Source organism: Canis lupus, chromosome 1 (assembly GCF_003254725.2).
Source record: "Canis lupus dingo isolate Sandy chromosome 1, ASM325472v2, whole genome shotgun sequence".
NCBI lineage: Eukaryota > Metazoa > Chordata > Mammalia > Carnivora > Canidae > Canis > Canis lupus.
The window spans coordinates 109,829,597-109,846,702 of NC_064243.1; the positions used below are offsets into that span (position 1 = coordinate 109,829,597).

Here is a 17,106-nt window from a genome sequence, read left to right on the forward strand (position 1 = left end):
GTCCCTCTTTGGATAATCTGAGTCCCATCTGAACCCACACCTGCCCCCTCCTTTGAAGGGACAATATATTAAGTGGAGAGCAAATCCCATGACTTGTTTTCTAAGTGGTGTGGGATTGGCATTGGTGGGACAGGATGGCCAGTGTTTTCCTTAGATTCTCAAAGATAGCCAGCCCTACAGTGAAAGAACTGCTGGTTTGAGTTGATGGTGGGGACAGCAGGGAGGGTGGTCTCACGTCAGTCCTCACACTATAGCAGCACCCAGACCTTTGCATTGGGTGCTCATGGACAATGTCTCTTCCCATGTTCAACAGCAGTCTCCCGTAGCCCTCCCTTCTCTCTGCCTAGAGGCTCCACAGTGCTTAGTTGTCAGGTGAATGAAGTGTCAGGAATTTTGTTGCCAGGGTAAAAGGAGTTTTCTTTTTTTTTTTTTTTTAATTAATTTATTTATTTATGATAGTCACAGAGAGAGAGAGAGAGAGAGAGAGAGAGGCAGAGACATAGGCAGAGGGAGAAGCAGGCTCCGTGCACCGGCATCCTGACGTGGGATTCGATCCCGGGTCCCCAGGATCGTGCCCTGGGCCAAAGGCAGGTGCTAAACTGCTGCGCCACCCAGGGATCCCCAGAAAGGAGTTTTCTACCCCATTCAGATCTCTTTGGTGAGAGCTCCAGGTCTGGAAATGTGTCTGCCCCCTGCATCATTCCTCCTTGGAAGTTCCACAGGCACCACAGACTCATTATGTCAGAACTGAATGTTTGGAGTTTCTACCCATGCCTTTCTGCAGGCCCATGGCCCTCTCTGTTCTTGGCATACTAGTGTCTCAGGTCCCAACTCAAACCTGGGAGTTGAACTCTTTGCCTCCCACCAGTCCCTCCTATCTTCTCCATCCCCCAGGGCCCCTGCCTGCTCCCTGGCTCTGGCTTCCACTCTCCCTGTGGCAGCCAGAGGCATCTTCCTAAAGTATAGGTTGTGACGCTCCCCTTCCAACCCTGCTGTGGCTCTCTCTTTCCTTCCAGATAAAATTTGGATGCAGCTTGCCTTAGGCCCTCTTTGATGATGCTTCCATTAACTCTTTGTATCTTGTCTGTCCTCATCACGCTGTTTTCAAATTATTCGCCTAAAGTTCTTAACAGGATTCTTTTAGTTTTATCATGCCTGCTGTCTCTGTAGTAGTGTGCAGCTCCTTTGTCCTTAATATTGTGTCCTTAGCACCTTTTTTTGTTGTTCAATCTCGCCATCAATTTGTTTGTGTTTGGTCATTTCAAAGAACTGGCTCTGAAGTTTTGATGATACTCTTTGTAACCTCTTCTGTTTTATTTCTGTTGTCTTTATTCTTTCCTGCTGCTCTCTTTGGATATTTTACCCCAGAATTTTAAGTTAAATGCTTGGCTTAATAGTTTTTGGTTGTCTTTTCCAGTATAAGCATTTACGGATCTGATTTTCCGTCTAAGAACCATTTTAGCTGCATCCCGCACATTTTGATTTGTAGTGATTTCATTCTCCCTGTTCTAATTAGTTTCTTATTTCAGATATATATTTATACCTCGGGAGGGATGCAGGGAGTTCGAAGTGACCTTTTGTTACCAATTCCTGACAAAACTGGATGGTCTCTTGTTAGGATACCTTTTTTTTTTTTTTTTTAGTCAGTTTCTGGTTCATAGGACATTCTTAACTGAACTTGCAGTCTCTGGGTAGGGTGTCACAGCTGCTCAGCCTTCCCCCATGCTGCTCTAATGCCTGGAATCCATAGCCCGCTCCCACTGTGAGGCATCACCCTGTGCCAGTCTGAAACTGGCCCTCCTCTCCGTTCTCAGCCTCGGTGCTGCTTCCCCGGAGAGCCAAAGCTGCCTCAGCCCTCCTGAAGCATCTTGTGGCATCCTTTACTTTCCTTCCTGGTGCACCACACTGCTTGTTTTCTCTCTGACTTCCCCAGAAATCTGAGCCCCACAGGAGCAGGCCCAGGACTTTCGTAGTCTCTGCCATTTCCCCAGCCTTGGCCTGGGTGGGGAACAGATCCTTGTGGAGTCCATGAGTAAGGAAAGGCTCCTCTCCCTGGGCATCCTGCAGGTACTCATCAGCATGGTGTACCTGCCCGAAGCCATGCCCGCCTCCTTCCAAGCCATCTATACACCAGTGGAGTCCGCAGGCACTGAAGCCCAGATCAAGCACCTGGCTCGGCTCATGGCCACACAGATGACAGCTGCAGGACTAGGGCCAGGTGAGTGTCATGTGGAGCTGACCTGGGCCAGGGGTTCGCACAGTGAGTGCTGGGTTCTCCTTACTGGAAGGGCATGGTGCTACCTTACCTCCTCATGGTGGTACAAATGAAACTCACATGAGATGGTAGGTGTAAATAATTCCGGTCCCTTAGATATATTGAGTGCTTACGATTTTCAGGCTCTGGGCTTTGAATCCAGCAGGCCTGGATTTGAGGTCTCAGTTGAACCAGACTACCTCAGCCACTTAATAAGTGTGTGACTTTGGTCAAGTTAACTGAACCTCTCTGTGACTCAGGTGTTTGCCTATGTTAACAATACTAGTGTAGTATAAATTACATACAGAGAAACACAGCTCTTCACTGTACATCTTAGTGAATTTTCGTAAAATGAACACTCCCACATAGCCACCACCCAGATGGAGATACAGATCACTTCCATCTTTCCAGAACATTCCTTCTTACTCCTATCCAGTCAGCACTTAGAGCATCCCACCTCCTGAGATAATCACTTTTCTGCTTTCTGTCTCCCTAGATTAATTTTTCCTGAACTTCATATAAATGGGATCATAGAGAGTCTGGCTTCTTTTGCTCAGCATAGGTTTTTGAGATGCCTGCATGTTGTCATGTGAACCAGTGGTTTATTTTGTATTGCTCAATAGTGTTTCCTCATGCAAATAGGCCATTGTTTGTTTATCCACTCTCCTGTTGATTGACCTGTGGTTCGTGTCCAGCTTTTGACTGTTGTGAATGAAGCTGTACAAGTGTTTGTGTATAAGTGTTTTTTGGGATTTGTTTGGGCTGTGGGGTGGGGGTGGGGGGTTGTTGGGATTTTTTGTTTGTTTGAGTATAGTTGGTGTATACAAGTTTTGGTGTACATGTGCCCTCCTTTATCTTGAGTATATACCAAGGAGTGAGATTGTTGGGTCATAGGTTAGGGTATGCTCAGTGCTACTAGAAACTGCTCATCAGTGTTCCACCATGGCTGTGCTGTTTGATACTCCCGCCCACAGTAAATGGCATTTCTAGTTTGAGCCCTGGTTGTATGCAAAATGAGGATAAAAAGTATGCCTGTTTCAGAATGGTGATTTGCAGACTTAAATGAGCTTTGTGTGTATAAGGCTTAGACTAGAACCTAGCACACAGGAGGTCCCTGGATGGGAGCAGAGGGGTAGAACATTCCTGGAGCCCGTTTGCTACCTCCCCCTCAGGTGTGGAACAGACCAAACAGTGCAAAGAGGAACCCAAAGAGGAGAAGGTGGTGAAGCCAGAGAGCGTCCTGATCAAGCGGCGCCTGTCAGCCCAAGGCCAGGCCATCTCCGTGGTGGGCTCCCTGAGTTCCATGTCTACTCTGGAGGAGGAGGCGCCCCAGGCCAAGAGGAGGCCAGAGCCTATCATACCTGTCACGCAGCCCCGGTGAGTTCCCTGGCAGGTGCAGGACTGAGGGCCTGGGTTTTATTTATTTATTTATTTATTTTTTTTTTAATTTTTATTTATTTATGATAGTCACAGAGAGAGAGAGAGAGAGGCAGAGACACAGGCAGAGGGAGAAGCAGGCTCCATGCACCGGGAGCCCGATGTGGGATTCGATCCCGGGTCTCCAGGATCGCGCCCTGGGCCAAAGACCGGCGCTAAACCGCTGCACCACCCAGGGATCCCAGGGCCTGGGTTTTAGTGTGTACACTAAGTGCATGTGTGTGTGCATGTGTTAAAGACAGACTGACAAACAGATAAACAGGTAGGGCCAGATGAGGATCTGTCTGATTCCCGAGTCAATGCCATACCACGAAACCTTGTCATTTTCTTTTCCATAAAAATACCTCCTTATTTATGTTTAAAGTTGGGATGATGGTATCTCTACGGATCAAGGGAGAATTAAATGAGTTCATAGTGATAGGTAATAAAATTAGATAATCCATGGGGATCCCTGGGTGGCTTAGCAGTTTAGCACCTGCCTTCGGCTCAGGGCATGATACTAGAGTGCCGGGATCGAGTCCCACATCGGGCTCCCTGCATGGAGCCTGTTTCTTCCTTTGCCTGTGTCTCTGCCTCTCTCAGTCTCTCATGACTAAATAAATAAAATCTAAAAATAAATAAATAAAATTTTCCTTTAAAAAAAAAAAGATAATCCTTGAGGTTGAAAGTGAATTTGATGTAAAATATTTAGCATGATTCCTATATGCTAAATGCTTTATATACTTTATACAGGATGACAACAACCGGTAGTACTACATGACATACATGCTACTGGTTGTTGTCATCCTCCTCTTCATTATTATCCAGCTTAGAGACCAAAAACTCCTGCCAGTCCCTGCCCCTCCCCAACCAAGACCTGCTGTCTGGGCCTGATCCTGAACTCTGAGCTCTCCATTCCCCTCACTCCCTCCTCCAGTCACATGGGCCCTTGGTTCTCCTTGAACAGCCAGGCAGGTCCCTACTGGAAGGCCTTTGCACTTCCTGTTCTCTCTACCTGGGAAGATCATTCCCCTGATATTTGTCTGTCTTGTCTGCTTGCTTCATTCAGATCTGCACTTCCACATAGCCTCCTCAGAGAAGTATTTCCTGAGACACACTTACAAAAACAAAGTGGCCCTCTTCTTATTACCCTATTCCCTGCCATGCCTGAGTCACAAGAGAATTAGAGAAGCAGTATAGTGGGGGGTGAGGTTCTCTATATGGCCTGAAGTGGGTCTGGGCTCCAGAAAGGATGTTTTCAGTCACCGTCTCCCTTTCCCTACTCTTTCATGTAGGCTGGCGGGCGCTGGTGGGCGCAAGAAAATATTCCGTCTGAGCGATGTGCTGAAGCCCCTCACAGACGCCCAAGTGGAGGCTATGAAGCTAGGCGCTGTGAAGCGGATCCTACGCGCGGAGAAGGCCGTGGCCTGCAGCGGGGCGGCCCAGGTGTGCTCCTGTCTCCCTAGCCCATGCTTCCAGACTCTCTCCCCATGAGCCTGCCTCACAGCCCAGGGAAGAGACAGCCCTGGGCTCAAACCTCCCAGGCTCTGGGTCCCAGCTGGGCTGCCCACCAGCCTTGCATGCCTCTCTTCTGTCCTCCTCCAAACGGGGGCAGCAGCAGCAGCTTCACACAGTAATGAGGAGGAGGAAACATACGGACGTGCACATCTTTTGCTCAGCGTGGGGCTGGCTGCCCAGGAGAGCCCTGCAAGTGAGGGCTGCTATTGTGTTCTATCTTCCTGGTGGTAGATAGTGTTCCTCTTCTTCTGTGGATTCAGATGGACCAGGTCTAAATCCTGATTCTCTCATATGCTGGCATTGTAACCTCAGCCAAGTGACTTTCCCCCCATATTCCCCCCATTTTTTGAAGTTTAATTTTAATTAACCAAGAAGTATATAAAGATATCCTCTCTGTTAAAAAAGAAAAAAAAAATTTCCAGGCCATAGAGGCCCCATAAGTCTTCTTTGGCCCCCACCTGCATCCCATCTGCTGCCTCAGAGGTGACCAATGTACAAGTTAGGGGAAGCCTTCAGGATCTTTCTCTGTGTACTTAAGTATATAGATACTACTTTTACAAACTCAGTTTTATTCTATGATGATTGATTTCCATACGTACCTACCCATTTTTTCTCTCCCACACAAATGAGACCTACGGGGTATAAGATTCTTCAGCTTGCCTTCCTTGCGTAACCCCCAGGTCTGCCCTGGAGGTCCCTGAGCCTGGGCAGGAAGATGTGCAAGGCACAATCATGAGGTGCCTGGGATTGCCCAGTGCCACACCAACACATACACCCACTCTCCTGTCAGGTGCGCATAAAGATCCTGGCCAGTCTGGTCACACAGTTTGACTCGGGCTTGAAGGCCGAAGTCCTGTCCTTCATCCTGGAGGATGTGCGGGCCCGCCTGGACTTGGCCTTCGCCTGGCTCTACCAGGAGTACAACGCCTACCTAGCAGCCGGTGCCTCAGGCACCCTGGACAAGTACGAAGACTGCCTTATCCGCCTGCTCTCCGGCCTGCAGGAGAAGCCAGACCAGAAGGATGGGTGAGAGGGACAGTCCTGGCTCTCCTGTGTCCTGCCTTTCTTTTGTGGTTTGATCACCTCCCTCTTCACCAGCCAAATCCAAGTGTCCATCCCCAAGACTCTCTGCTCTCCCTGCTCTCTGGAGACACATACAAGGCAGATTCCGGGTGGGCTCTGGGGCCTACTCCCTGGGCTTATTCTCAGCTCTGCTGGTTGCCCTCTGAGCCTCCATTCCTGTAGATAACAGTGCCTGCTTCATAGGCTTGTTTCTGAGGTTGGCTTCTCCCCAGCCCCATCTCACCTGAATTGCTCCTGTAGCTTCCCTCCTTGTTCTCAACCTCCTGCTGATCTATCCATTCGCAGCAACCTGGGTGACATTTTAGAATGTAAATACTAGTTTACCCACTAAAAACCTTTCCTGATTCTCCACTCTTAGGATAAAATACAGCTTTCTATCTGTGCTCTATGAGACCTGCATAACCCAATTCCTACCAACCTCTTTACCTTCTTTTTCCACTCTTCTACTCCTCACTTCCCCCCCCTTGAACATGCCAAGTTCAGAGCTTGGCAGTTCCTGTTTCTGTACCTGGAATGCTCTCCCCACAATTCTTTGCATGACTGGCTCTTTCTCATCCCTTGGCATCAACTCAGTGTTACCTCAAAACAGCGGTTTTTGTCCACCACATCAGAAAAGTGGTACCTGTCCTCATGCTCCATCATTCTCTCCCATTGCTGTAGTAAATGACAAAAGTTAGGAATCCCCATTTTGACAAAGGTGGGAAACTGAGTTTCAGAGAGAGAAAGTCTCTGCCTAAGTCCCCCAGCTGGCAGGGCTCGAACCCTGCTCTGTTTACCTCCAGAGCTCTGTATCCAGGGGGTTGAGCAAGCTGTATGTGACGGACAGCCCTGCCTGCTCCGAGCTCCAGCAGGATTGGGAAGCTTCTCTGCCTTGCAGCCTTTCCCTACCCCTTCTTTTCTGACAGGATCTTCACTAAAGTTGTGCTGGAGGCACCACTGATCACCGAGAGTGCCCTAGAGGTGATTCGCAAGTACTGTGAGGATGAGGTGAGGACAGCCAGCCCATCTCCCTCAGGCCCTAGGATCGTGATGCATGCAGGAGTCCTGCGGGAGGGGGCGGGGGGCACAGGCCTGTGTTGGGGGTCTGCAGAGCACACGGCCTAGACTTGTGGCAGGGGACTCGGTGAAGGACCCAGTCCTTCTGTCCAGTACCAGATATGAGGGAGGCCAGGGAGATATCCCAGAGGCACACTGCAAGTGGACTAAGCTCTGGTTTCCCTCTCTTCTGCATCAGAGTCGCACTTACCTGGGCATGTCCACCCTCCGAGACCTGATCTTCAAGCGCCCATCCCGCCAGTTCCAGTACCTACATGTTCTGCTAGACCTCAGCTCCCACGAGAAGGACAAGGTACCCCTGCCACCCTATGCTGGGCCATACTCAGCCTTTCCTCTGTCCTGAGCACCTAGCCCAGCCTCTTCCACATGCCCCTGAAAGTCCTCTCTGGGCCTGATGCCCTTCCTGCAATAATGTTTTGGTGGTGGATATTTTTTCATTTATGGGGGCAAGAAGCTGCCTAGGATACATATATACACTCATCCTCCCAGGGAGAGCAGTCGCATTCTCCCTCTTACTCCATGCGTGTTGGGGAGCCCCTTTAAGGCCTGATGCTATGCTGGGAGCTGTGCTGGGACCTTGTCGGGGAGCTGACAGGAGAGGAGCTGTGTGGCCCATTGGTGAGCAGTGAGGACACAGCAAGCTCATGGGGTGGAGCAGCATTAGAACAACAGCACATGCAGCTGTGGCAGCCCTGGGGAGGGGCCTGACCTACCTGATGGGGGGATGAGCAGGGGTGGGGTTTAAAGGCTTGTGGGGTGCAGGTGAGCCAGGACCTGAAATAAGAGTAGATGGTTGTGGCTGAACAGAGCCAACAAAATGTGCACATGCATGTGATAGAGAGGGCCCTTGACCCATCGCTGCCCAAGCATTTTGCCACCTCCTTTCCTGGTGTCACGGGTCCATTCATCCAGCAGACCCCTCACTGCAGACTCTGGCTTGGGCCTTTGGTGCTGCTGGAGACAAAGCAATGCCCAGAGACAGTCTCTGTTCTCAGGGCTCTTGGCAGGTGATGTCTGAGTAAAATGGGATATAGCCAGTGACAAGCATTCTGGGCAGGGGGATCCTTTTGTGCCAAGTCTCAAAGCCAAGGAGAATGCTGTCACTTTTGAGGAACAAAGGAAAGCTCATTCTAGTTGGAATGTAGCAAGCAAAGCAAGAGACAGTAAGAGATAGTGCTGAGCAGGTAGGTTAAAGTGATGCAGGGCCTGATTTGGGCCAGGAAACTTCTAAGCCAGCAATCAGCCTGTGGAACAGGTAATTCAGGTAGGCTAGACCTTTCTCAGTCTTGGGCTTGTTTTCCCACTGGTCCTGCCAAGCTCAGCATGGCAGTCTCCCTCTACTCCACCATCTTGCCCGCACTCTCTCTTCAGGTGCGTTCCCAGGCCCTACTATTCATCAAGCGCATGTATGAGAAGGAACAGCTGCGAGAGTATGTGGAGAAATTTGCCCTCAATTACCTGCAACTCCTGGTCCATCCCAACCCACCATCCGTGCTGTTTGGAGCTGACAAGGATACAGGTTTGGTGCAGCTTCATCAGATGTGTATTGAGCACCTGCTGTATCCCAGGCTCTGGGCCAAGTCCTGGGAATGGAGCTGGATTGAGGCTGAGGCAGCCAGGCAGTAATAACCAGAATGAGCAGGCCTAGGGGCTGTGAGAGTCCAAAGGGTTGTCTCACCCCATCCCCAGAGGTCAGGGAGAGCATCCTAGGACATGAGGTGGTGGATTGAGAGCCAGAGGACAAAGGACAAATAGGCAGGGACAGGGCTCCAGGAAGGGCCAGGCATAGGCCTGTTCCTTCAACAAAGCCTCAGGTCCCCCAGAATTACAGGTGGGAAGACCCAGGCCCCAGGGGAATGGACCATTAAACTGGAAGGTTCAGGGGTGCCTGCCTGGCTCAGTTCGTGGAACATGCAGCTCTTGATCTGGGGGTCATGATTTCAAGCCCCATGTTGGGCATAGAGCTTATTTAAAAAAAAAAAAAAAAAGTTAAAACCTAGAAGGTTTAGGCTATGGCGGGAAGCACAAGGCCTTCTGGGAGAATAGGAGCCCTGGCATAGCCTGAGTGCCTGGAAGACCTCCCAGGAGAGACCTTGGTTATGTGGGTTGAGGAGATAAAGAGAGTGGGGTTGGGCAGCAGCATTTCAGGCAAAGAAGTGATATGTGCAAAGTGACCTGTTGCAGGCTCTGGGGAGACTGTCAGAAGTAGGATGTGGCCAGAGCACAGAGGCCCAGGGATGGGGGCCACCCCATACAGCCTCTGGCACATAGAGCAAGATGAGGCACTGAGACTTTATCCTGGGCATAGGGTAGTCATGGGAGCATGGAACAGGAGAAGGACAGGGTGAAAACTTCACTTTGGAAAGATTCCTCTAGCTGCTCTGTGAATTGATGGTTAGAGACTAATTGGGACATCAGAGCAGAGGCTCCTAAAAGGGGAGCAGTCCCGGTCTCACCCCATTTTCCTGATGATTGGCTTCCTGCCCCAGAACAGTTTGCTTCCCAGGCTGCCTCCCTTTTGTTCCAGCCCCTGCAAAGAAGGGACAGACAGTAGGGTGGGAAATGGTTCGGAAGAGAGTGGTCCCTGATTCCCCACCCCCTGCCCTATCAGAGGTGGCGGCGCCCTGGACCGAGGAGACCGTAAAGCAGTGTCTGTACCTCTACCTGGCTCTCCTGCCTCAGAACCACAAGTTGATCCACGAATTGGCAGCCGTGTACACTGAGGCCATTGCTGACATCAAGCGGACGGTGCTGAGGGTCATTGAACAGCCGGTGAGGCCCCTGAGCCCACCAGGCTCTGCCCCCCACCCCAAGGGCAGGGCTGAGGCCCCAAGTCCAGCCCTTACCCTGGTATCTCCACCTTGGCATGTGCTAAGCACCAGTGGTGGCCACTCTGGGCCAAGCAAGTTAGTAGCTTATGGGTGGTCCACATGCCCCATCTGCTGATGAAAGAACAATCCTGCAGTTACTAGCCTGGAGTTGGACAGACCTAGGTTCACATTCTGCCTCTCACTTTGTTTTGTTTTCTTTTTTTTTCTTTTCCTTTTTTTTTTTTTAGATTTTTAAAAATTTATTCATGAGAGACACAGAGAGAGAGAGAGAGGCAGAGACATAGGCAGAGGGAGAAGCAGGCTCTCCACAGGGAGCCTACTTGGGGACTCAGTCCCAGGACCCCAGGGTCGCTCCCTGAGCCAAAGGCAGACACAACCACTGAACCACCCAAGTATCTCTCTGCCTCTCATTTCTCACTGTGCAAACTGGCACCTCCTCGGGGAAGGATAATTCAGTCCCCCAAGCTTGTTGCAGGGGTTCCATGAGCTCATATATGTAAACATTCATGTCACTGTCACCGTTTATGAGCTGGGATTCCATTGCTTTGCCAATGGGAATCTTTAGTTGTCATTACACAAGTCCCTCCTGCTCCTCTCTCTGGAGCCACAAGGTCACCCGCATGAGAAGCAATTCTTCTTGCAAACTGGCACCTGAAATTCAGACTGTCTACCCTTCCAATTTGCAGCTAGATTTGAAACATTTTTTTTGTATTTCTCTGTTTCTGCCTTTTTATTATTATGGAAAATTGCCAACATAAAGAAAAGGAGAGACTATGGTATGCTAACCCCCAAATACCCACCAACCAGATTCGGCGGTGTCCTATCCCTCTTTTCAAGGTGAGCCCACCAGACTGTGAGCTCCTGGAGGGCAAAGACTGCCAATTCCATGGACCATTATAAAACCTCTGTTGACAGAGGAAGGCATGAGCCCTCAAAGCCTGGCTGTGCTTCCTGCATTTCTTGCTCACAGAGTGGGGCAGGCTGCAGACACAGGTCAATCCCTGATCTGAACAAGCTGCCATGCTGGGTGCTGGCTGTCACTGATGGCTTTAGAAGCCTGAAAAGTCTTCACCAAGGAATTGGAGGGCAGTTTGGGCATTAGAGGTCGAATTAGGTCAGAGGTGACAGAAAGGGCCCTGCCTGCTAAGTAGGCGGCCAGCACTGGTGAAGGCTTGGGAGCTATAGCCAGTCTGTGCCCTGTGAGATGGGGTAGAAGCAGCACAGGTGCTGCTGCCCTGCTCCTCCCTTCCCTGCATTTCCTCCAGTTCTCTGAACCCCGACACCAGTTCCCCCCCACCCCAGATTCACTGAGGTATAACTGACACGTAGCCTTGTGTTAGAGGCATAAAGCATAATGTTTGGGGATGTGTATATATTATAAGATGACCACAGAAGATTAGTTAACATCTAATTAGTTAACAAACTATAGTTTGTTTTTTTTTCTAGTGATGAGAACTTTGAGATCTCTTTAAAGAGATCTACTCTTTATGTTTCCAGTTCTTGCTTCAGAGTCCCATCATCCACCAGCCACCCTGCCTCTCACACCCGGGCCTCCCTGAGTTCTCCCCTTCGGCCCCCTTGTCGTCCCCACATCACCAGCCCCCTCCCCAGCCTGCCATCCCTCCCTCTCTCTCTAGATCCGAGGAATGGGCATGAACTCACCAGAGCTGCTGCTGCTGGTAGAAAACTGTCCCAAGGGGGCAGAGACACTGGTCACACGATGTCTACACAGCCTCACGGACAAAGGTGCCATCCCCCGGGACCCCCACCTTTCATCCTTTCCTCCATGTCTCAGACCTTCCCCACGTGCCCTTCCCAAGACCTGGCCATCAGAGCTGCTGCGTATATTGCTAAGTGCATTTGAGAAACTAAGGGCCAAAGATTCCTGCTCTGAAATGGAGTTGGCCCTCCCCTTCCCTCGCACACGGCCACCACCATTTCTCCTTCCTCTTGGTGCTCACCCTCACCCCACCTGTGCCTCCTGCTTACTCTCCTGCCTGCAGTCCCACCCTCCCCAGAGCTGGTGAAGCGGGTCCGGGATCTCTACCACAAGCGATTGCCAGATGTCCGCTTCCTTATCCCTGTGCTCAATGGACTGGAGAAGGTATGGCGCTAGATGTCCAGATGCCCCCTGATGAAGACAGGCCAGGGATGGGGAGGAGGCAGGTACCCATGTCAGACGCTAGTGAGCCCATCCCAGGTGCTTGTCAGACTATAGGGCGGTCTCAACTCTTGCTTTTGTCCTCTGTGACCTCAGCCAGGCCACCCCCTCTCTGTGCCTTGGTTTCCTCCTCTGTCAAATGAGGATCACCAAACCCCCCCCCCCCCACACACACACACCAAGGCCTAAATGTGCTTCCCCTACCCAGGTCTTGTTCCTTACAGTCTGGGGGTCCTGGCAAGCCTTAGTCTTCTCGTTTGTAAAGGGGATGATGTGGGTGGCACAGGAAGGCTCAGATGGGGAGTGATGAGGGTGGGGCGAGTCAGGCCCAGTGATGGGGAGAAAATTCAACCCCAAGGGACCAGAGGGAGTGAGAGGAGGGAAGTATCAGAAGGCGAGCAGTTGGGATGGGGGTTGCTATCTGACCTGCCTCCCCTGCCCTCCCCCTGCAGAAAGAAGTGATCCAGGCTCTGCCAAAGCTCATCAAACTCAACCCCATTGTGGTGAAAGAGGTCTTCAATCGCCTGCTGGGCACCCAGCATGGTAGGTGACATCTTTGATGTGGTCAGAAAGAAGCAAAGCAGAACTTTTTTTTTTCTTGGTGGGGAACAAAGCAAAGTTTACCGAGCGATATAGTACACAACTCCTGAAGAGGGAGGATTCCCAAGAGTGTTGCTCAAAGAACTTTCAACTTAGGAAAACTACACAGTGACTGGGATGGATTCTTTTCCCTCACCCCAGGGGCTGGTGTTACGGAGGGAGTGGAGGCTGCCCATTGCACACATAGCATGTGATCTCGAACCCACACACAAGAGCATCTGGGACTCTCAAAACCGCACCAGCGGAGTGCCATGTCTCCTAGCTGTCTCCACGCAGCATCGCCTCTAAGTGCTGCCAATGAGCCCGTTGCCCAGCCTAGCCTGTGCTGTGCAGGGGTCCTGTCCTTCTGTGGTCACAGCCCAAGGAGGAGGGAGAGGACCTGCTGGAGCACATCAGATGTTGCCCTAGGAGGGAGGGACCCCACGTGGGGTGGGGAAAGGAGAGCAGCAAGGTGAAGGCCTCAGGCTGTGAAAGAAGGCTTCCTAGAGGGGGTGGCATTTTTCTTCCCCTGTTCCTCTGTCCTCCCAGGCCCATCGAAGCAGAGGGTGTCTCATCTTCATTCACCACTCCCCTAATCTGGGAGACCCAAACACACCTTTTAATTTAGGTGTCCACGCTGTCTCCTTCCCCTTCCTACTCCCTCCCACTGCAGGCGAAGGGAACTCGGCCTTGTCCCCCTTGAACCCTGGAGAGCTGCTGATCGCATTGCACAACATCGACTCGGTGAAGTGTGACATGAAGTCCATCATCAAAGGTGAGGCGCTCCCCCCCACTTCCCCCAAGTGGCCTGGCTGCTGCGGACCTGGGGAAGAACCTCAGTCACTCACATGTCCCCGCTGGAATCTGCCAAGTTGGAGATTATGCCACCTGCAACCCCATCTCGGCTCTGGACACCTACCCTCATTCCTTTGCCTCCCTCCCTTCCCTGCCCCCTCCTTCCCTTCCTCCATCCAAGGAACTGGTGCCTCTGCTTTGCGCTGGCACAGAGTAGTCCTCAAGAAAGGTGGGGAGCCCCTTCCTCCCGAGTCCTGGCCCAAGGAATGGAGGAAGCAGAGCCCTTGGCAAAACAGGGGCAGAAAGACACCAGCAGAGCAGATGGAGCACACCAGGGCAGTTGTTGAACCAGGAGTAGATGCCAAGTCCGGCCTGGGCTCCAGTTGAGGCAGGAGAATGTGCCTCCAGAGCAGGGGGTTGGGGACAAACTGGCTGCTCACCTCAGTCAGCAGTTTGCTAATAGCTGCCTTCACCACTCACCGAGCACTTACACTGAGACAGGCTATCCTGAGTGCCTTACAGGCCTGCCTGCCAACACACACCACCCACTACCTGGTGAGTATGCTGACTTCCATCTTATAGATGAGGAGGTGGTGGTTCCAGAGAGGTTGAGGAACTTGCTCAGGGCCATACACAAGCTGAGTGAGTGGTGTAGTGGAACCGCAGAGTCTGACGCCCGGTAGACCCGAGCTGGAATCCAGCTCTACCAGTTCCACTCACCTGGGGCACGCTGGGTCTCGGAGCACCACCTCCCGTAGGAGGACTGTTTCTGGCCCCAGAGTCATGCTTTCCCACCAAGGTGGAAGCCCTGACTATCGCCCGCTCTACTCAAGACACCTGTTCTTTGATTCCTCCTCTTTCCTTTAAGAGCAGGGAGGGAGTGACACCCCCCCCCCCCCCCCCCCCCCCCGGTCCATGACCACCCCCAACCACCGCTTAGCTTAGCATCTTGCCTAAAATAGCTCCTCCGTGACTACTTATTTCCTAGCCACCCTCAGCAAGTTCTCTCTCAGAATCTTTGCGGTCAAGAGAGGAGCTTGCGGAAGTCTAAAACTCACACTACAACTGAGGAGGAACGAAGGCCTCTAGTAAAAGAACAGTAAAGTGAAAAGAGTCTCAAAGGGGATCATCCAGAAGTGGCCTTTTTAAAGTTCATTTGTTTATTTAAGTAAGCTCTACACCCCACATGGTGCTCGAACTCACAACCCCGAGACCAAAGGTCACACACTCCTCCAACTGAGCCACTCCGGTGCCCCAGAAGTGGCTCTTTTGCAGGCTGTGGCCCCTTTGATGGTGTCGGGGAAGCTGGGGCCTATCCCAAGGATGATAGCCTCACACAGTTTTGCATACAATGTGAGGGGATTCACAGATCCCACTAACCCCTTTAACAGACCCATATTAAGCCCCAGGGGAAAAAAGAACCTTGCCATAGGTTGCTCGGGTGGCCAGCAGCCAGGTCCCTGGAGATGTCCTCAAGGCCCGGCCTTTAGAGGCCCACCGATTCCTTCCTTCAAGCCTAGGCCTATATAGAGCCTCCATGCTGCTAAGCATGAACCTTCCAGCCACTCTCCCTACCTGCTGTTCATCCCCAGCACCCAATCTGGTGAATTCCCAGAGTACATTTCTCTGCTCAGGCTCCCGTGGTTTTCCTGGATGCCCTAGTAACCCCTTTCAACTCTAAGCTCCAGATCCCAAAGTCCAATCCTGTTTTGTACACCATTGGAATCTCCCATGCCTGATAGTATAAGCATTCAGTCATGGCATGCACTCCCCACTTAAGCCACGCTCTTTCTCTGGTGAGCTGGACCTGTCCCCAGTGGTCTGGTGCAGCAAGTAAAAAAAACTGAGTGCCTCTGCTGAGCCCTCTGCCCATGCAGTGCTGGGGACACAGCAGTGATAGAGACAGCCCTGGTCCTGCTCTCCGAGGCTCACAGACCATCTCCAGACAGTAAGAGCCCACGCAGTGAGCAGGGCTGGAACAGGGGAGCCCCAAGAGGACACCGGAGCTGAAACCACAGGGGGATGAATAGGGGTGAGGTAGACCCTGACCCCAGAGAAAGGAAGAATATTTCAGGGGCCAGCAGATGTGCTGAAGAATATTTGCAGGGGCCAAGAGATGTGCTAGCGTGGCCTGGTTCTAGAACTGCAGAGATGAAGTGGACTAGATCTTGTGGTTTAGGGGACGGGACCTGGTTAGGAGAGGTCAGGCTTTAAGCAGTAAAAACAACCATGCCTGGGCCCCACCCACACGGGGTTTCATAGGTCACAGTAGTAGATTGGACTTGATCTCTTGACCTCTGGGAGGTACAAGGTCAGGTGAGCTTCTGAAAGGAAGGACCCCTCCACCTGCTATGGAGGATGGATTAGAGGGCTGGGTGGGAGGCCCAGAAGGAGACTGAGGCTAAGGGGGAGAACGGGGGTTGGTGTGGACCTTTTTAGGCAGAGCAGCAGGAGCCAGCCACTAACTGGAAGGGAGAAGAAAGAGCTTTCTTGGTTTCTGGTAGGTTCACTCTGGCTTCTGTGCTGTCCTTCTACACTCTCCTCTGCTCCGTTAGCCTAGATACCTGCCCTACCCCACTCTAGTCTCCTTCCTGCCTGTGTTCCTGTAATCCCTCCATCCTTCCCCTGTTCCTTATAGGAGCCCCCTCATTCCTTATAGGCACCCACTCCTGTTCTCCATTAGCCTCTCAAGGATTGGGGGCCTCTCTTCTGGCTCAATAAAGACTTCCTGGTTGACAGACTCACATGGCAAGTGGTGTTTGGGGAAGAAGGGATTCAGAGGCAGTTCCTGGGGTCTCCCCATTAGCACAATGGATTGGAGCACCGCCAATCCCACTGGTTTTGGGGTACCACGACCCATTCATGAGGGAACAGACCCCACGGTCTGCCCTGGCCTGCCTACCTTTGTGGATCTCCTTATTCTGCCAGCCCTCCTCGGGCCCTTGCTGGCACTGGGTGTTGAACTGGGGAGCTCTATGTATGCCCACACTTCTTCTTGCTCCTTCCTCCTTTATTACTGTGCCTCCCACATGGCCCTACCCCTGGTATCTCCAGCACCAGCACAAATCCTTAATGCTTGGTCAGAATTGGGAGTGGGCAGTCCCTTGACCATCCTGCTGGTGGACAGCATCTCCCTTCTCCAACAAGGGGACTTATGGAAGTCACAGCTGCCTTCCTCTCTGGTAGAGATGGAAAGGGGAAGCCAGAATGGGCCTCCAGGCACTGGCAGCCTGTCTTTCCTGCCTGAGCCTTTCCATGGGTTGTCCCCAAAGAAAAAGGGCCAGGGCCAAGGTCTGCCCACTCTGCCCAGCCATAGGGCTTTTAGCAGCTGGATCTGTCTCTTCCCATGGACCAACAGCTTAGGCCTTCCAAAGACCAGGCCACAGTGTCCCCTTGGGGACTTGCTGGGTGAG

General features: G+C 51.8%; 1 protein-coding gene and 1 long non-coding RNA gene across 5 annotated transcripts in view; one reads left to right on the forward strand and one right to left on the reverse strand.

Annotated features, from left to right (window-relative positions):
- SYMPK (symplekin scaffold protein) overlaps nucleotides 1–17,106 on the forward strand; it is a 37,303-nt gene that overhangs the window by 17,530 nt on the left and 2,667 nt on the right. For all 4 annotated transcript variants that reach the window (XM_025424598.3, XM_025424599.3, XM_049094300.1 and 1 more), the window contains 12 exons: nucleotides 2,068–2,218; nucleotides 3,427–3,631; nucleotides 4,966–5,116; nucleotides 5,979–6,214; nucleotides 7,177–7,258; nucleotides 7,506–7,619; nucleotides 8,699–8,846; nucleotides 9,939–10,099; nucleotides 11,796–11,904; nucleotides 12,162–12,262; nucleotides 12,772–12,862; nucleotides 13,572–13,673. In XM_025424598.3, the coding sequence (XP_025280383.1) occupies nucleotides 2,068–2,218; nucleotides 3,427–3,631; nucleotides 4,966–5,116; nucleotides 5,979–6,214; nucleotides 7,177–7,258; nucleotides 7,506–7,619; nucleotides 8,699–8,846; nucleotides 9,939–10,099; nucleotides 11,796–11,904; nucleotides 12,162–12,262; nucleotides 12,772–12,862; nucleotides 13,572–13,673 (1,651 nt within the window). The remainder of the gene's footprint in view (nucleotides 1–2,067; nucleotides 2,219–3,426; nucleotides 3,632–4,965; nucleotides 5,117–5,978; nucleotides 6,215–7,176; nucleotides 7,259–7,505; nucleotides 7,620–8,698; nucleotides 8,847–9,938; nucleotides 10,100–11,795; nucleotides 11,905–12,161; nucleotides 12,263–12,771; nucleotides 12,863–13,571; nucleotides 13,674–17,106) is intronic.
- LOC125752557 (uncharacterized) lies at nucleotides 1,623–11,714 on the reverse strand. Its single transcript, XR_007402386.1, has 2 exons — nucleotides 10,577–11,714; nucleotides 1,623–10,266 (listed from the first exon to the last, which is right to left on the reverse strand). It is a non-coding gene; the product is annotated as an uncharacterized LOC125752557 (long non-coding RNA).